General features: G+C 39.2%; 1 protein-coding gene across 3 annotated transcripts in view; it reads right to left on the bottom strand.

The window, feature by feature from the left end:
- Positions 1 to 2,663: 2,663 nt before the first annotated feature.
- Positions 2,664 to 21,368, bottom strand: part of tp53i11a (tumor protein p53 inducible protein 11a) — a 29,319-nt gene continuing 10,614 nt past the window's right edge. For all 3 annotated transcript variants that reach the window (XM_072660891.1, XM_072660890.1, XM_072660892.1), the window contains 6 exons: positions 14,537 to 14,697; positions 8,857 to 8,915; positions 8,602 to 8,650; positions 8,136 to 8,226; positions 6,582 to 6,683; positions 2,664 to 6,147 (listed from right to left, as the gene is read on the bottom strand). In XM_072660891.1, coding sequence (XP_072516992.1) covers positions 6,014 to 6,147; positions 6,582 to 6,683; positions 8,136 to 8,226; positions 8,602 to 8,650; positions 8,857 to 8,915; positions 14,537 to 14,665 — 564 coding nt within the window. In that variant the 5' untranslated portion in view covers positions 14,666 to 14,697 and the 3' untranslated portion in view covers positions 2,664 to 6,013. The remainder of the gene's footprint in view (positions 6,148 to 6,581; positions 6,684 to 8,135; positions 8,227 to 8,601; positions 8,651 to 8,856; positions 8,916 to 14,536; positions 14,698 to 21,368) is intronic.

The following is a 21,368-nucleotide window of genomic DNA, read 5'->3' on the forward strand; positions in this document are numbered from 1 at the left end:
ACCTAAAAACACATTCTTCAAAGGTTTGTCTGTAATGTGTTATCATCAGACATACTGCAGACAGTGAACACCTCACTCATGTGGCATGTTTTTTTTCAGTGTTTTAGGCAGTTGGGAGCCTTTCTTAAAAGGAGTAAAATTTGGCAGCAATGCTCTTAAGTTAACCTTTCATTAGAAAGGTAATTGGAAAAAAAATCAGACCTAATAGTAGACACAAGACAGCTCTAATTATGAATTATTAATAATATTTGATTATATACAGACTCTAAAAATATCTGCTCTACTAACTTCTCAATCTCAGTGCTGCCTTTGACATCATTGATCATAAAATTCTTATAGATAGACTTCAGAGCAAAATTAAGTGACAGAGACTCTTTTTACACCTGGTCCCTTCATGCATCTTGAGTATCAGGATTATATCTGGGTAAGGCCAAGCCCCATAAAAATGCAAAAGTAAACGCACCCAAGACCCACATTGAAGACAGATATAAATGCCACTTCAGGAGGTGGTCTGAGACATATTTAAGTCACATTATAGCAACATAAACACATCCGTCTCTTCAAGACACATTCAACAACCAAAACCCCTCCAGTACAACCAAAACACCAGTTATAACTGCCACGCAACCAGCAATTTTGCATATTCTATCAACTCTGGAACTGTACTGGAGGATGGAATTCCATTCGTTCATACCGTACTATTTCAGTTGGTGTGTTGTTGATGGTGATGGAGAGCACATTATTTTACCACTTCCCTAGGAGTTCGGATTTGGTTGAGTTCTCCTGACTGAAGACCACAGCACACATTTTACATCATTTTCATACAAATGAAACTACTCAGTGACCCCACCTGCCCTGTGGATGAGACCACTCCCCTTGTTCACCAGTATCTTCTTAAATTTGTTCTGAACACCAAACAGTTTTTAAACTGCAGAATTATTCACAGCTCTGCTCTTATGTTGACGGATGCCATTGTCCTCATACACTGAACAAATTCCAATTAAGAAAACTTCATAGATGATGGGGAATTTTTCTTGAATAGTTGAAGAAGTGAAGTGAAGCGCAATGAGAAAAAAAAGACCCCCACTGCACGACATAGCCACTATACCCCCACAATGTAGGTGCGTAGCATTGTCTCAGTGTATGCCACCCATACACACAATCACTTGTGGAGAACACAGCGAAGGATGACTCAAATGTGCATTCATCTTTGTACAGACCCGCTGTAAGGTCCCTCTCTGTGTAGTCGCTGACACATTCGGATGACGTCCTGCACTGACATTCTCAGTCACTCTCACTGTATTTGCCACAATTTCCAGCCTTATTACCAGATGTCTTCTCCATAAATCTAAGTGCAGGTGTCACTTTAGTCATTGCTCATATTGAAACACTGGCCAATTGAGTCTTTGGGACTGAAGCTCCTGCTGTCTGTGTCCCAGTAATGAATCCTCTTACAGAGGCATGATTAAATAGCTGAAACACGTAGAGGAGCATGGGAGCATGAGCGCATGAGAAGGAACAGCTGGGCTTTCAGTCGTGTACAGGCACAGACAGGTGTTGGCACAGCTTCAGCAATGACTAGATAAGCTTTGGGGTGGGGGGTAGCTAATGACATCATACATCACAAAGTGCTGATTAAACAGTCAGCTCTCTTACCCAGCAGTAGGAGTACCAGAGTAACGGACCAACAAACATAACAGGAGTTGGACACTCCACTGGTGGTTCTGACAGGCTAAGGTTTGCAGCTCTGGTGGGTAGAAACGTTTATACGTAAATGTACAATTTGAAATACCTTTCTGAGCAACTTTGAAAGGATGTCCATTTACTTTTTTAATTTAATGCAGGGGTATTTCTACCCCTGATATGCATAGCTGTTGCGCTCATGTCTCTTTTCTGAGCTTTAACACTTTAAGACAAAACACTATCCATTACAAACTACAAGCTGCATGAACTATACTTACATTTTTCATTAAAAAAAACACGATGTTTCCATCCATGCTCTAAGGCCATCAGATAAAACATTAAACAACCACATTGACCATTAGTGTTGGACATTTATCCCATCCGTGCAGTGAACACACACATACACACCAGTGAAACACACACAGTGGACAGTGAGCACACCTGCCCAGAGCGGTGGGCAGCCATTGCTGCGGCACCCGGTGAGCAGAGAGGGTGAAGGCCTCTCTCAAGGGCCCAACAGTAGCAGCTTGCTGAGCCCAGGTATGAATATAAATTATATAAACAAACACTTCCAGTTCCAAAAGACTCCAGACGATCTTCAACTTGCTCTATGAACAAGTCATGCTCATCATTGTGGGGCTATTTATAAAAGGTATATAAATCCCCAATGTCTAACAAGTCAATACATAATCCAGATAGATTGAAAGTAAAGTGTGAAGAATTGAGTTGGTCTATAGATTTTGTTTAATACAACATTTGTATTAATTATATTTATTATACTGTATGTCATTAGAATTTTGTATCCATGTTTGTTTACTTTCATATCTCCCTTTTTTCCCCCATTTTTCCATTTTTGTGTTTTATGTTTTAAGCAAACAAAAAAAATGCTTTTTTTTTTATCATGCTCGATAAACAACAAGATATGCAGAGTGGTTCCTTTACACCACAAAATAAAGTCAAGAATGCTTTACATTGAAGGCTTTTGGAAAAACTGCATTTATTTTCTCAAGCACGTAACATTCTTGCTACAAAAGTAGATACAGAATGCTTTATCTATATACAAAAATACAACAGAAAGACACAATCATTTGACTTACTACCAAAGCAAATGTCTAGAGACGTTCTAACCACCTGTTCATGAAAGAAAGGCATCAAAGTCTCTGTAAATCTTCCCCTGTGCGAGCAGTGTCGCACTGCAATGCTACTAAAACTGTACAAAGCAAAAGGCATCTAAAACACAAGTGTAGTTATACTTGATAATGAAGTTTATACCAGTAAAAGTGACATTGTTACAGTGAATAATTCAGTGAGTAGAAGAGTTCTGATCTCTAACTGATCCAAAAGGCATAAAGTTAGTGATGAAACAATTTTTCCAATATTTTAAGCAAGGTTATAGTATTTGTTTTGTATAATTTTAAAATAGAAAAAGGAAAGGAGCATCATGCAGAAGTTTAAGAATCTCAAAAACATTTGAGCTGCCATAACTTTAACCAAGGTCTCACAAGCATTGTTAGGAAAGGCCAGGTGATGCAAATTTTAAAGCTTTATGAACATTTTGACCCCTCAAATCTTGTCCCAACAAACAACAGCCATGGATCTCATCAGAGCAGCTGCTTGGCATTCTGACAATTAATTTCAGGTAGGGATTTCCTCACTTTGCAATGTAATTAAAGACATGGCAGTTAACAGGATCTGTGGAAGTCCAGAACGTTCAGATATAACTGTTCATAAAATTGACAGAAAGGCAAATTAAAACCCCTGTCTGACTGCAAAATACTTATCAGACTGTGGAGAAAGGTTAGAAAAACTGTGGAGTGGTAGTGCGATATCTGCACAAAGATAACCTTCATAGAAATGCCATCAGGAACAAAAAACACATTGCGTCAGACGTTGTCAAAGAAACAACTTAAAGGCAGATGCATTTTGGAAACTTTTTAATAAAAATATGTTGAATATAGAAAAAGGGTGCAGTTTTTTTTTATGAAAAGAACATCTTCCCAACTGTTATGCACAGGGGCAGATTGTGCATTAGGCTTGTGTTGCAGCCAGTGGCACTGCAATATTACACTGGTAAATCGATCACAATCAGTAAAAATGCTAAAGATTACAAAATAGGATGGCTTCTACAGCAGGGTAATGATCCTAAACACATCTTAAATCCACAGTGGAAAGTGGATAGACCTCAAAACAGCAGTGCATACAAGATTCAGGAATAGGAAGACTTGGCAAAAAGGGCTCTTGCCCGCCTACAAAAAATGTTTACAAATAATACTCATCAATGAGGGTGTTATCAAAGACGGACCCATGCAAATGTGATCCTGGTTAAAATCTTATTTTAATCTAATTAATAATTACTCATCTTTAACTTCATGCCTTGTTTTTACTCACTTAGCTATTCACAGTAACATATATTTTGATGGGGTACCCAAACATTTGCATTGTATTCATAGCAATTCATTAATCTACAGAACCTCTTTAACAGGGAAGGAAAAATGTGCTTAAAAGGCATACTGTAACAAAATGGCAAAGATAACCTAAAAAATTCAAAACACTGACAAGGCCATAGACTATAGTCATTAAACTTGTATAATACGTCCTGCTGCTCACATTAAGTTATTTAATTCACTAATTAATACATCTCAAAGATTAGATCTGAGCAATGAGTAATGAGGCTCATACTGTGAACATAGTTTAAAGGCAGTTTTCAAGGTGAAAGGTGGTAAAAAATGGGGTTAAACAAGGACATAATTAATAATGACAAGTTCATATCAACTATGATTTAAACAGTAATGCCTTTGCTTCATTTTATTAATGCTACATTTGTAGTGCTACACCACAGCTACGCAGCATGGCCCCCATGCACTAATAACAAATATCATGTCACGGAATACCACACATTTCTAAGGGCAATGCATATACTAGCCCAAATTCAACAATTCCACAAAACACCCTGATCCATACTCTGTTTAATGTGGAAAACCAATGCAGATTTGAAATAAAAATGCACACTGGTTGATGTGTGCATCATTGAACAAAATTACTAGGTGCTTATCGCTGGGGCTATGTCTAGTGTTTCTGTTTAAAAAATAATACTATGCTTTCAACACACATATTATATATTTTTATACATCATACAGAATCTGTGTATAGTAACCACTCAGGAGCTGATCACAAAAGCTTTAAAATCTCAGGCAAATATCTTTAGAAAGTGTCAACCGCATGTGTGGTAGCTGGGCTAATCAAAATCATACACTGAAGGAAGTATTGCACTGAATATTCTTATTTCAATATGTGCACATGAATAATTTATGAATTAATATATTTCATCAACACAATTATTGCCAATATCTTATATTTTTTCTAGACCGCCCCACCACGTCCACTTATGAATTTTGTGTTTTTTGATATACAGTCACTTTCCTTTTTTTTTACATGACCAATTTCTAATCTTTCCTTTCCCTTAGAACTAAACACTTTATTGTAACTGTGCCTTTAAGATTGATAGATGCAAATAAGCCCTGTTCTGACCCCTTATTTTATATGAAATGCTGGATATAAATTAAATGTAATGTTTCAATAACATCACAAAAGCAACTTTTGACCAATGTCAGAACAGGATGTATTTACAGCTTAGTTGCCATATTTAGCAAAATCAAATTGCTGAATTACATGGACCCTTTAAAGACAAACCTGTGTTTATGTAATATATGTTAATAATAAAATGATGCACACACTTGAATGAAGCAAATTCAGAGCACTGCTTTCTTCACTGTACTTATTCAGACTTATTTTCATGGCGCAAACAATTGTACAAAGGTTAATAATTCACAAAGATTTTGTAATAAAACTACCATAATTGTACCTCATTTGACCCTAAGAACAGATATGATCCAAACCTAGTGACATACATTTGGAAGAATACACAGCGGATAATACCACATCATTATTTAAACTGTCATCCCCTACTAGTGAGGCATACTATGCACTCTTAAATAAATCCCTAAAACTCAGGGCCAGTGCACAAATGTGACCAAAGAGCATCAATGAGCAACACATTAGAACACCACATGACCAGAAAATTCCCTAGATCCCCAAACCCTTCATTCATATATTTAAGTCAATTCACTCCTTTATTTTACACTCACCACGAAACTGAAAGTGTCCAAGCAGGCAGGGGCTGTACAGAATCCAAACTCTATATAGCTTGGTTTCATTTGGTCCAGACAGAAAGAGATACTGTATACAATGGATTTTGCCAAGTCAGTTAACAAATGAATTATCTTTTATCTGCAGGGGCACATGAGCCCACATGCAGATCAGCCAGCATGCCTCAGATCTTCTTGGCCCGACGCCCGAGTTGGTGGTAGTAAGATAGCGTGATGAGGAGGAAGAAGGCTTCACTGAGGAGGAGGAGTGCAGCGCCGTTAGACAGCGTGCCCATTTCCAGGAGTGAAACTGAGGTCACTGTGAAAACAGGATCATTTAGGGTTGATGTGAGTGAAGATTCCTTTTCAAAACATGTTTAACACACAGAATTCTGCAATTGTGCCTGCTTATAAATTTAGGCTATGTCACACTGCCCCCCTGCGACCTAATGTGTAACAGCACCTAACTACTTTTTAGATGCAAGCTTTTGTGAGCGCTAAGTGCTACCAGAAGAGGGCATCGTAATCCCAGACACTGACAGTTCTTTCTGGACGGGCCCTGCAAGCATCGGAAGGAATCATTTCCCCTAAAGTGTGAAGTTTCCTTAATGAAGGGTGAAATGTGGCTAACATGTCAGGTTTCACCTTGCACTTCAGTGCACTGCCTGCTTACTCTGAGAGCACAAGGGGGCTGGAAGCTAAAGGCAGATGGGAGAAAAAAAGAAGGACAGGCAGAGTGAACTGCCCCCTTACCTAGAAACTGTACACCAAAGTAGCATGCTTCAGTAAGCAGAGTCCATTGAATGATGACCTTCTCCACAGTGTAGAGGCCATTCCACAGGATTAATGAGATACCTGTTGAAAAAGGTCATACTAGGGGTCAAACACAACCTGAGCTAGTTTCACCTTAAGGAGAATGTTCAAAACCGTGTCGAGGTATCTTCAAAAAGCAGGGGTAAGAGGGCCACTTTAAAGCAGTCAAAGCTTAAGATTCAAAGATTGGTCCTAGGTACGTGGGCTTTTTTGATGGGGGTCCTGATTTCGCTCAGGGGCTGAGAACCGCACAGAGAGTCCCTCTGATCTCCTCCCACATGCCGGATATGGATAACACGGAGACCAGCGGCTTCTTTGCCACACCATCTGCCAGAAGGATTATCCCAGCCCCACTCGAGTGGTTCGCACCACCTCGACAGCCTTTGATGTGACAGAAGAACAGTCACACCTTGCTACTCAGTACGAACACAAGGTACACATCTCTGCCAAGAGCCAGCTATCAAATAAAGACCACTGGAGCTAGCTAAGGAGTCACACAGTCTGAAAGATGTAGGATACGGTTACGTTAAAACCAGCACAAATCTAAACATGCAGGGGCTGGTTAAATCAAATAAAGAACTGCTAACATTCAGAGCCAGTAGGGCTTCTGAAACACGCAGAGATAGATAATGCATATCATCCCATTACCATGCTATTCAGTCGTATAGCCCTAGGGAATGCTTAAATCTAAACAGATGAGGAGGAAAAATGCACCGTGTTGCACTGTCAGCCGAAACAGAGGGAAGACAAATGAACTGTTGTACAATTGAATAAGCATATGGTGAGGGATCTATGATTCGACTCCCAGGAAATATTCTCTCTTACAAATGCGCACAAGCACGCCCCCAAAATCTTATATTATTAGACCTCCTGTGGCTGTCTGCAGCCCAACCAGGAGACATGATTAGGGTGTGTTGCTGCACATAACTGACCCAGACTTGGCAGGGGGGTGATTAAAGGGCCTACTGCTGCCATGCTGCCCAGCAGCCCGCTCTACATGAGGCCGAAAGGGGGCCTATACAGAGTCATCCATTTTTAAAAGCTTCGGCTTTAAATATTCATACCTCTTACAATCCTACTTTCATCCAGCACTGAAAATAAAGTAGGGCACCTCTATCTACGGAACCATGAATACATTTCCGGTGAGTTCATTCTTCAATGAGCGGGACTGAGAGGGGGTCATGCTACCATACTGATGCATGCTGGTGCACATATTAGACTGGTGCTCTTTTATTGAGTAGTTAATGGTAGACTAATTCCTGCCATTTAGGTGAGGTGAACTGTGGTAATGCAGATGAAATAAAACAAAAGGGGAAACATCTCAATGGTTCTCACTTATGTTCAACAATTATTCTCACTCAATCTTTCACATCATCGTTACTGCAGGCATGCTAAAACAGGTATCAAAATGCAGGGTAGAGAACAGCCTACATTTGCTAAGGTAATTAGGTATTAGGTCAAATGTGAAAACAAGAGAGTTAATGATGAACATACTCAAAAGAGCTCCTCCATAGAGTCTTATGGAGATCCTGGTGGTGGTGAGCTCAAAGATGATCTCGTAGAGCTGGTTGGGGAAAGTCAGGGCCTGAAACAAACAGCAAAGTATCATTCACAGTATGACATTACAGAAGGTCCAGAGGTGGTACCAGCCAGCGGGCTTTACAGCAGCTCTGATGCAGCCCATTTCAATTAGGAGAAGTCAGCACTCCCACACTTTTTAAGCTCCTCAGGTCTGCTCTACCAAACCAGTTTAACAACAGGGAGTTCTCCTGTAATTGTGCCTCGTGCATTATTACAGTATATGTAACTTCTCAAAGGAGATACCCAGACGTTAATCCTAAGGCATTTAGTTAATTCGACTGCAAATAAACTGGATCCTAGCACATTGTGTTGCAGGCATATTAACATAGATATTGACTGAGTAACTGTGCGTGGATAATTGGCAGTTGTAGGAGCTTACCACTAAAGCCGAAGTTGTGAACAAGACTGCAGAGATAAGCATCCAGAGTCTGTAATGAGAAACACTTCACATGACACAAAATGTCATTTCACAAGATAGACAGAACATACTCAGGCTGTCAAGGAGCTCTGAAGTACCCAACTGCAGAGAGAATTGGAGTAATTCTTGAGCTCAATCAGCATTCCATCAATTCCATCACAGGCACTGCCTTACAAACACACACTTGAAAAGATTAATACATTTAGTTAGTCCTACCTGAGGCCTATCGGTTCACGCACAGAAAACTTAATTTCATTGCCCAACATCTGACTTATCTGCAAAAAACAAAGAAAAATACAGAAGGTTGATAGTAACAGTAATTTAACAGCAACTGCTAGGGATGCACTTAATTAACTGCTTGAGGTGACATCATTCAAAACCCGAAATGTTCTTTCTAGCATTTGTGTTACAGATAATGATAAAATGAAGTTTGGCACATTTTCATTACTGTGACGAACGTATGCGCTTTCATTCTAAACACATGAGCACTGAAAAAGTGTTCAAGTAGACCGGACAACTGCAACAAGACGCAACAAGCACAAGTATGCACAGCAGTGTTTGTTTACAGTGTCATAAATCACTGTATTTTAAATTTGATGGCGAAACATTGTGATACATTTCTGAGAGACACAGCAGCCGGAGTCTGAGAGAGTGCCATCGGCCTTGCTTTCTCAGGGGTGGGTTGACTGTACTTCCTTCCTAGTGTAATGTTGCTCAGCACAGGTGTCTGTTAGCTGCTGTTTCTAAGCTGAGGAAATACGCTTTCCTCTGAGCATGCTGGCTACCTAGTAATGGTGCAAAAATAGTTTGTTCGAAAAGCAGTGGCTGGCTTTACATTTGTCGATGGAGACATGTGTAAGTTTTCACTCTCCTAGAGTTGGGGGCATTGCTGAATGGGGTTTGGTTAAGTGGCCTTCCAAATTGGGTAGAAAATGGGGTAAAATTTAATACATTATTTTAAGAAGAAATGAGAACAAGACACATAAGCATAAACAAGAAAGAAAGCTGCACGTTGGTATGACAGGAAAAATATACACAGATTTAAACAGACTGCAGGTGTCACTGTGTTGTCATAGCATTAGGGGGACACACTGGGACAACATTTAGGGACACACTGTAAGAAAATAAGCTCATGTATTTGATGAACCAGTAGAATTACAGCTGACTGTTCTACGTTCTACGTTGAAAGTTCAAATCCCACGAGTGGGACTGCACTAAGCAGGGAGCAGCTATGGTAAGTCCCACTGGTGGCACCGTACTTACCAAATTGTAAATTTACTGGTCACTTTCAAGCACTGCCTGTCAACTAGCACAGGGATCACTTCAAAAGTCATTCAAAAGTCATTTAAAAACGGTTTCTCAAGGAGGAAGGAGGAATAATGAATGAATGCTATTAATAATTTATAATGTTGACAGCCCTAATTTAAACTTAACGCTGAAATCTCTTCATACCACTCTTTAATTTCAGAAATGTCCTGAGCACTGTGTTAATCTCTCCAGCACACAACACCAGCTACATGGAACCCAATAGGAGTTACAACAGCAAGTAATACCATCAGATGACTCAGAAGGCTGCAAAATTGAATAGGAAGGGGTTATCCTTGATATTGTAGAAGAAGCAGCATCACATCTCATCTCCAAGGCAATATGCCAGAAAGATAATGCATAAACAAACAAAAAAAAAAAAAACTCAGTGCTACAGGGCTAGAGATTTCCGAGCCACTACTGCAATCATATTTATGTTATTTAAGTCACAATAAACGATGATGCATGCATATTCCTTGCTGTACTCTAAACAATAGTATTCAAACTGATTTACTGTCTATGTTCACTCTAAAAGCACAAACATTCTTCACAGTACATATGACTACTGTTGTGCTTAGCAGTTTTATCACACGTTGGAAACACACTACACCACACCTAACTGTATCATATGTGAAAAGGTGCATCATAAATATATGTATCAAGTGCCTACCAACCCATAAATTGTAAAAGACCATCTAACCATCCATGAGCTGTATATGTCAAAAAAACATGCTGTTCAGATTAGTCTCCCCTTCCTACGTCACAAGCTGTCTCATTGGAATTCACTGCTGCATTTGCTGCACAAATTGCCCCTCACCTTCAGAGGACAGGAGAGCTTATTTTTTATGGCAATATTGCAGTCTGTGGCCCCTGGTCAAAATTTGTCATGGTGAACAGTCACAGGAAGATGAACCGATCTCTAAAAGGCATGTTAAAGATGAAACATTCTTTAAGCAAGATTTGCATGTTCATTTTGTTTTGGACAAGGTGTTAAAAGGAACAATACTTTTACCAAGATCTCAGGACATCATTTGCTTGTTAGGACTATTGCTTGTTCATAATCATTGTAAGGAAAGGCCAGGTGATGCAAATTCCAAAGCTTTAGAAATACTCTTTAAACCTTGTCCCAACAACCAGCAGCCTTCTCTAAGCAGCTGCCTAATACTCTGAAAATTAAAATAACTGATGTACACAACAAAGGGATAGGCTAATCTAATTCCACTGAAGTGGGTAGGCTAGCTGTTACATGTGATGCATCCAATCCCACAGAATCTTATGTCAATGTAGCATGCATTTTATCACTGATGAGTGGTAGCTAGCATGTTATATGCTCCAAACAAGAGCAACAAATAAGAGCCACACAGCTGCAGATATGTAGCAGAGTATAATGGCAGATCACCAAGAAAGAATTAGGCTTGGTTACTAATAACGCTCCGACATGGTTGATGCTGCTGAAGAGTAAATTCTTAAATGTGAAATGCTATGTCCACACATTAAACCTTGTGTCAAGGCTACCAGGGAGGGTAAGGCATATTATGGCAAAACTTTAGCTGACACACCACATCCCGTCCATTTGTGTTGTTAATAAAAGATACTGAAAGTAAATTGGTTATGGTTCATTACAAATATTTGCTTTAAAAGTATCAAGTAGTTATATAGTGAGAAAAAAAAAGACATCCTGTATAGCAAAAAAGATGCATGAAAATGCATCAATAATTGTTTTATAATCACAATGTAACATTCTGAACTATAATCAAATCATGAGGTGTGTGGGAGATTCCCACTTCAGAATTTATGCTTATGGTCATAATTAAACCAAAACTCATTCTGAAAAGGTGTCCTTATTGGATTCAAAATGTTGCATTAAAAGTTTCCACATTTCTCAAAAACTGGCATCTGGGTCTTCTAGCACTGTAGCAGTTTTTCAAGCTTTACCATTTTAGTTGAAGAAAAAGGGTCACTGACTGTCTGTAAAAGTCTGTAAAAATCTGAAACATCTGTGGTAAAAATCATTTTCTCATCAATTTCAGGTTCTTGGCCATTCTCGTTATAAGAACTCTAAATAGCAATATAAGAGTCAAAAGTAATTTTTTGCTGTTAAAAGATTTTCTCCCCATAGTTAAGCAGTATTAGAGGCAATCACAGCTTTTTCTCTTGCTCATGCACCATCTCAATAGCTGCACATACTTAAAAGTCAATCGACCAGTTTTTGTTTTTTTGCTGTTGTTTTTTTAAACACATTGTAACAAATATCCATTGATATAAAGCAGAGTACAGAGAATCTCCTTAATGCATGGTTGGGAAATCAAGGGCCAGTACAGGTTGCTGATCTGCCTGCTGTAATACAACTAAACCTGGCAATTAAGTGGTGGTTTGAATCAGGTGTGACTGAGCAAGAAAAGCATCAAACTAACTATAACACTGATGTTTGTTTGTTGTGATTATAAATGCAATATACAGTGTCTATAAAATGAAACACCCATTTTATTGCATTTAGCATATATTTTTTAAACAAAAGAAACTTGTGTCAGTTAAAACAGATTTCTACAAATGAATGTCAAATAAATGAAAATATACCATGTAAAATAAGTGATTGTACATATACATTTACCCCCTTTAAAGGGTGTTTAACTAAACCTTCTGTAGATGTTTCTATACCAAACCCTTCAAAAATTATTGGCACCAGAAAAAGGTTCAGTAAATGTTATGAGCCAAATAACATTTTCTCCAGTACTATATTGAATGCTTTTGCTAAGAGTGTCCCCTATAACAGAGACTACACAAAAGTAAAACCCTGCACAAAACTGCAATGAGGCGCTACATATCCATGCTGAGGTGAAACAGGTGTGACTGTCTGGTTTCCTGAAGTGGGCACCATACATCTGCAGTGAAAAACACAATCTACACAATGCTCAAACAAATGATCTAAAATAAATATTGGTTTGATAAATAAGACAAATATTGCTTTGTTAGTCAATCATTGTACTTTAATGTGTACTTCATGAAAAATGAGTTTGCTAATGCTGCTCATTTTCACAGTTGTTATTTCTCAAATTACCTGTCTGAGGCAAGCAGGGAGAGCCACATTAAAAAGACAAGTATTTCAGAACATATTAAAGGCCCATTAGACATGCTCGCACTTCTACTTCTCTCCAGATAAGAGTGAAGGATCAGTCTGTCTCCCACTCCATCAAGCTCTGCTAAAAGCTTCTGCATGGTGGGTAATTCAGTGCAGGTGAAAACACTATCCCTTTCTAATGGGGCACTGCAAAGATGAAATAGCCAAAAGTAAAAGGTCATATTTGGAGAAGAGGAGAAGTAATGAAGGAGTAATTGTGATTGCAGGTGAATGGGTATTACATGAAGATTGAAAGGACTGTATAGCCCGGGGAACATCAGACTCAGAGTGGGTTGGAAAACAGAGCTGTTTCCTACATGCTTCAGGGAGGTTGGAGAACACTGTAATTACTCACAAGCATTACAGCTTTTGTGTACGAATGCTGAAATATTTTCTAAAAGTATTAACATTCTATGATACAGCATCACTGATCTTGGTCACATCTATATTTATATTGCAATATTATAATATACGGTCTCTATAAGTGAAGGTCTCTATATCTCAGTCTAGCCCTGGTTCAGGAGAGTGCACGTATTCTGTTCTGTATATGAATAAGAGGGATTCTTCATTTTTCACTTTTTTTCAGAAAATGGCATAACATTCTCTGTAGCACAGAATTTTTTGACAGGTGAATGTAGAACATTTTTAAATGCCACACTGTAAACATTTGCTTTATCATGCTCCACAGTCTTATCTGGGTTTAGGTTTAATACTGTGGTTCGAGGGAAATACAAAAATGTGTCATTATTTGTAAAGGAACTCATCCTGTAACACAAACCACATACACACACACACACATTTCCTGTTGTAGCCACAGCTGATTTCCTGCATATCTTCTGTGTAATGAAAAACAAATATACCCATACACCTGAGACAGTTATTGGAAATAACTCTCAGCTTTCATCTACTTATTAATACACTTTGCACCGAAAGCTATTTAGAAGCAGTATTTATGTACAAACTTTTACAGGCGGTGATGGGAAAGCACCCTTTTAATGGATGTTCTCTTTGATTTTAGCCACCACTGAGCGTAATGCACAATGCTCAAGCTGGGAGAGTGACCATGTCTGAATGCCACCCATGTTTCAGCCACATAAATCATCTGACCAGAGAGACGGAGACAGAGACAGAGCCATGCCTGTAATTCTCTTCATTGTGCATTACTGATGCCAGTCTCTGACGTGGGAGGGCTAGAGCCAGCATGACTGATTAGTGTTGCACCTAGTGATCCAGATCCTGCAGGCAAATGCTTCCGAAAACTTGAACATTTCAATATTCAAAATCTGCCACAATTTGAATGCTCTGAAGCCCTGTCTAACCTGGATAGACAGGTTAGACAGGCCTTCAAGAGAAGGGGACCAAAACTGGAATTGTGTGGTTCATGTAACCCTGTTGGTACATAATTAAACAAATAATTTCTTATCTAGAACTGGGACCACAGTTCTAGATAGTGTCTATATATATTTTTTTTACCTTTGATCTGTGAACTTCTCCATCATCATCCTCACCCCCAACACCTAGGATTTTCCGAGTCTTGAGGCGGCTCACTAGATCAGTTTGACTGTGCTTCTTCATTAGTGGGGGGTGGGGTTTGGAGGCCATGGCAGGCAGGATGAGGTAGGCACTCCAGTTGGCTGTGAAGGACAGAAGAGCAAAACAAACCACATTATGAATTGGGCTCAGGGCTCAGCTTGGGCACAACCAGTGGTCAAAACAACCTTCCACTCCAATGCAAATTTGTTAATAGGTGGTGATAACCAGAAGATACAAATGAAGCAGAAAGTAGGTAACAGCATGTCTTGTGTTCGCAGTGAGGGATGATTTGTCCATGACAATATGAAAGTCATAGTAAAAGGAAATTGCACAGGAGCAAAAATTAAACACCTACAAATTCAACAACACGACCTTTTCAGATGACACTCCACACTTTCCCACTTAACTATATACACACAAATCCCCTGATCATCTTAGCCTAAGGCCCTGCTCCACAACGTAGAGAGCACAGATGAAAATCATTTGTCTTGAGCACTTAAGACAGAATCTGAAAATATATGAATAATTCATTGCATTATTAGCATCATGCCACTATCATGTAACAGCGGATAAGATGCCTGAGCCAATACAATGAAAGAAATTACAATAATAAAAAAATAAATAAATAAAAACAATATTTAAAAAGGAATTGGAGTGCCAAGTCCAAGAGAAAACCAAATTCTTGAGACTGATGACTGCTGTCTCAGTTTCTTCATTATTGGCTTCCGAGCTGCGAGTCCCAAAATGCATATGCATTTCGGCTTTGCTCTCTGGGTAGACAGGAACGAGGGTATGCCCTGAATATCACCTCATCACTCAGGGCAATGCTAGCTAATGTTCAGCTGGCAAATGACATTGTCTTAGCAGCAGCACAAATGAGAACAATTATTATTAATAGAATTGCATCATGTCCGCCAATATTAGCAAGCAACCCTTTATCACCAGATTATGCAAATATGGTGGCCACTAGGGTTAATTTAAGAAATGTATGGCAAAACAACATTTACTTCTGATCTGAAAAGTTCTCACACAGTGCATTAATAGTTATTGACAAAAGGATGAATACACATTTTATAATCACTGTGCATTGTATCAGGTCCATCTAATTCAAAGTAAGATTTTCAAACAATTGACCGGGGGTACAACACTTTGCTCAGGTTCTTTGGACTGACTTAGTGCTAATAAATAGGCTAAAAATTGCAAGGCAGTCACTGCATGCAGCTGTTGATTCAGCTGTTCAGCCCTTGATGTTGCCTAACAAACTTAGAGAACACAGAAGGTGTTGTTCATCTTACTGAGGCAGACAAATCCACTTGTTCTGCCAGTTGCAAAACAGAGGCAGACTCAAAAAGTCTATGGCGACTGAAAATCTAATGATCTATGCCATCCTTATTATTAGATTTAGTTCCCTTAGGCAACTGAAAGCCATGCCTGAAAAGACAAAGATGTTTTCAATAGCATATGCTTCCTGGGGAGGCCTACAAAGGGGAAAAAAAACATTATCTGGACACACATTCTTATCAGTAGTTGCACTATGAGGCGAAGTTGGGAGGGGTTTAAAAAAAATTAAAAAGGCCTCTAGAAAAGATGCATAATCAAAATCAAGATGCATATCATGCAAACATTTAGTTGCCCAAATTCCTATTGTAGTTCAAATTTGAAAATAACATTTTTAAATGAATATTAAGATCTAAACAAGTTTTTTGTTTTTTCATCTGCAGACAGATAAGGAGTTGTGTTGCAATCAGAACTCCTAAATGAATGCCTAAATGTATAAAGGCATTCGCACTCTAAGACAGCTCTGTGTGTAAGCAAAGAGCTGCTGCCTTTACTTACACGGAGGAGGATGAATAGGCTAAGCTGATATAGTAAGAACCACAACTGCACGATCATCAAGAACAAGACGTTATTATAAGCTCATGAAATACTCTGACAAAAAGCCTTTCAAACTCCAACCAAATACTGCATACACTACACTACACATACATAGACTCCTGCTTTCATTGTGACATTCGCTATCTCTCAAAGTCTAGGATGCAGCCGAAAAGAGCTGCATTTCTCTGCGGTTATGTCACTGAAGACTTTTCTGTTTTGAAGGATCTTTCGAATACAGCAGGGAAATACAGCCTTCGTTTCTGAGAAATCAAAGCACATGACTTGTGTATACTTCAAGACTTTCAGTCACCTATTATGCTTCATGCATGGCACAGGAAGCAGTGATGTTTCAGTAATAATATTTAACAATAACTTATTCAACTTCTATAGTGTTTTTCAGTAGCAATAAACAAAACAAAAATTAGCCCAACATTCGGTCACTGAGCACACAGAAACCGCTGATATCCCAGACCATGAAGTAAGTTGGCCCAGATGAAGGTGCAAAGTATGGAGATGAGAGGACTCCAAATCGCAGAAGAGAGATATCAGCGATCCAGGAAATATCCCATATTGGCATGCTATAGAACCATCCAAGCTGTGGCTCCGCGGATAGAGCTCCGGGCTATTGATGACAGGGTTGTGGGTTCGATACCCAGGCACTGTTGCGCCCTTGAGCAGGGCCCGCAACAAGGCCCACTACGCGTATGTGTGTGTACACTACAGAGATGGGTTAAAGGTGGAAGCAATTCCACATTTGCATCTGTGTCCAAAACTAATGGTGAATATGACTGTCTGGTCTTAAGTCAGTGGGGAGTCTCCCCATGACGAGTCCCTGCTCTGGCGGGCCGCAAAAACATCCATGTCACCATTCCATCTCACACAGCAATCGAATTTCAGGCTGAAGAGTTCATATTGTGACATGGGAAAACTGACCTAAAAGTGGTAGGGTAAAGAAGTTTACATAACGGGACTGTCAAATGCAGTAAAAGTTGTTGGTCATCAGTTGCAAAATGTGCTACATCAACTAAGCTCCAAACTGCCTGAGGAAGCAACATAAGCACAAGAACTGTCCATTGGGACCTTCATGGAATGGATTTCCATGGCCAAGCAACTACACACAAGCCTAAGATCATCAGGTAAATAGCCACATATCCATTTGTAGCAATATTTTTTACAAATAGTCTGTTCTTGCAAAGCAAATTTCACAGTTTTCACAAACACAGATTAATTTGCGTCAGCAAACCCTCAAGAGTAACACCCAAACAACTTCCAGCTCAAGACAATTTTTCTAGCACAATCTAGTAGAGTATTTGTTCTAATGCCATTATTTCTACTCTTTTGTCTACGGCAGCTCATCTTATTGTTTTTTTCTTGTCTCATTATCTAAACAGCATGTTAAGTTGCAGTTGCTTGGCAACTCAACGGCATGAACTTTGTGCTTTTCGCATGATCAAAAACACATCCAGAGGTGACGTTTCCCTGGTAATAAATTTGTCATTTATAACAGGGTGGCTGTTATTAATGACATTTTTCCCTATGAAAGGGCATCCCTTTTTTCCATTGCCTTTTAAACGCCAAAGTATTTTAGAGTAGTTCTAAAGAGACCTATAGGCCTATAATCACACTGTACAACCACATGTCTGCCCTTGACTAGCACCTTCCATTTAATGTGAACAGAGTGGGTGAAAATGGAAGTGCTTTAACGAAACAAAGATTTATGGCGAAATGCCTGTGAGGACTAATACTGTTATTATCTTCTATTATGTTCTAATGATTTCACAGGGATACACCCCAGCTAATACCACAACGCAGCACTCCTACATGAATTCTGCAGTCTAAACAATAACCAGGTATTTATTACAAAAACATGGCCAGATGAGGACCTGAGGGTAAAACTGGCTATAATGTGAGGATGCACTACTGTTTTCATGTTTTTCACATAAATATTTGACAATGTCAATACCAATACCAGTACATGAGCACTTGAGCAAATGTACATGAGCAAATGGCATTTATGATCATGAAAAAAAAATGTAACAACTGTAAAAATATGGATTAAAAAAATATTAACTAAAATATCGATTTGAAATATCGGTCAAATTTAAATATCCGTACATTAAAAGTTTATGCCAAATTGATTTGATATCATCATGCATCCCTAGTATACTGTGCTATTTTTATGGGTGACTCTGTAATCTTTCTGACTAATCAATGTCAGGGCAAACTTACAAAAGAGAACAGCCTGCATATGGTAGGTTTATGCAGTCAAAGCATAAACCTGACAAAGTACTACATAGAGAAGACTTATACGACATAACTTGATGTGATAACTGAGAGCATAAAATGTCTGCATAAAACAGCACAGGGTCCCCGTCCTCAACACCCATCGTCTCTCACGACAGGTAAACAAACGCATCCTTTGACAACCCAAAATACAGCAATACTAAACATGGCCAACAGCGTAGCTAAAAAAATGTAAACAGACAAAACTCAAGTAAAAAACACTCAAGTGCCTTAACACTGAATATAAAAAGGTAAAAAGGTAAAGGTGCACGTATTTGTCACTGTACAGTGTACAGCGAAATGTGTCCTCCGCATTTAACCCATCTGGTAGTGAACACACACTCACACACACACATGTGTTAGGGGCAGTGAGTACACACACACACCCAGAGCGGTGGGCAGCCAACTCCAGCGCCCGGGGAGCAGAGAGGGTAAAGGGCCTTGCTCAAGGGCCCAACAGTGGCAGCATGTAGTCATACCCAATCTCCCTCCGAAGACTCAACACATTCTCAAAAATATGTTCTTGCCAAGTGTAAACAGGTTTCCTACTGACGCGAGCCTCACACCAACCGTACGTCAAACACACATTAAAATAGATCAGCCAAAAGCCAGCAGGCTGATACTGCCAGGCTATAACGGTAGTTCATGTCCATTTTAGGGCTGTCACTTTGGTAACCCTTAAGCGGTGAAGGCTCCTTGACCTTAAATAAACAGCTCGACAGTTATTTAGTCATTAACTTCCTGCTGCTTAAGAAAACATTGCTGTCAAGTGAGGAGGCTCGGGGCTTTACAAGCAAGGGGAAGCACGAGAGTGGATTGCCCTGTTTTGCACAGAGATGGGACACAGGCCCTACTGCGGAGGAGATGAGCATCTTCATCTCCATCATGTCTAGCATCCACACATTAATCAAGCATTCTCAGTCTTTTTTGCCATGGCAACATGCTCTCATACTTCCTAACTAGGAAAGGTCACAGCAGATCTGGATGGGATTTAAGCCCATGCATATTACATGAACTGGGATCTGATAGGTTAAATATTTCACCACACAGTACATATTTGGAGTGTAGAGGTTGGTTGTAAAGAGGCAGACAGAAGAACATCATTCAGGAAGCATTCAGAAATGGTGCAGGACAGATGAAGAAATCAGTAAGGTTTAGAAGGTTTCAAAGGAACTAGAATAAATAGAAGCATGACTAGGGCTGGGAGATATGATAAAGATACTGCATCACGGTATTTAAAGACTTTTTTCGCGATACACAATATTTATTACAATACATGTAATCACCGACTAAAAACATCAGTAGCGATACATTCTTGAAAACTACTATTTAGATACTCTACCGTACTGAATACAGTGATTTATACTCAACATCTGCTGCTCTTCATCTAATTACACTGTTGGAAATGAAACCTGCAGTTTGTCAGTGTTTATTAAGCACTAACAGACTCGTCTATATGCAAAGAAAAGCTTATTGTTATCACAATTAGAAAATTTATCACAATACGCAAAAATTTTATCTTATTGCCCAGCTCTATGCATGACCACATATTAATTGTGGTCCAGTCTAAGAAACAGGTTGTAACAAGTAGCAGAACATCTGATAAGTTTTAAAAGAATCTGCAAATATGTCTATGGCTCATGATCCGTCAGACCTGTCACACTGTTTAGTGTATAACTTCAACATTTCCTTCTGGATCAAAAAGGACAAACAGCAGCCAGCTGCAAACTGTCGACCATAAAGTAACTCATTCATGGCACTGTGAAATTGAACTCAAATTTTAAAGGCTCAGACAGGACGTGCTCCAGGTCTAATCTGAATTCTCAATCACATTCTTCTCACAGTCTTCAATATTTTAGTATTCGATGTTTAATATAAAATGACAAGAACTTCTACGATCAATTGCTTGGTTAACACACACACACACACACACACACACACACACACACACACACACACTCTTCTGGCCTTGTTAATAATGTCAAGTGCTAATTAACTACAGCATTATATCTTGCAATACCTGTTATAATATTGTGTGCCTGAATATAAATGTGCACAGATTACTTCAGTACTATTAACTATTCAAGGCACCAGTTTTCTGACCAATGCATACCAGGAACACCCTACAAGACCTGCTGCTTTGAAGATGCTGTGACCCTGTCCTGCAGCTATCACAATTAGGTGTGTCAAAGTGGCTTCTCAATTTTGTCCATTCGTCCAGTTTCAAACACATTAACTTCAAGAAGTGACTGTTCTCTTGCTGCCCATTATATCCCACTGCTTGACAGATGCCATTATAATGAGATAATCAAAATGTTATTCACCTCACCCGTCAGCAGTTTTACTTTTATGGCTGATTGGTGTATTTGCTCTAACATGAGTACACTGCAAATGATGAGTCAGAGGTGGTACAGCTGTATTGCTTACTGGGCTAACTGCTGTAGCTGATGTTAACTAGATCAAAATGAAAATACTTGTATTTTAATGTTGCCACAACATCCACTGACGAGAAAGGATCTTTTGGAGAAGCTATTAAATCCTCATCATCCTCCAGTGCTTTAGGTAAATTTCCCAACATGAAAACACAAATTCTCTCCTAACGGTTAAGGTTTTT

Source organism: Salminus brasiliensis, chromosome 17 (assembly GCF_030463535.1).
Source record: "Salminus brasiliensis chromosome 17, fSalBra1.hap2, whole genome shotgun sequence".
In the NCBI taxonomy this organism is placed as follows: domain Eukaryota; kingdom Metazoa; phylum Chordata; class Actinopteri; order Characiformes; family Bryconidae; genus Salminus; species Salminus brasiliensis.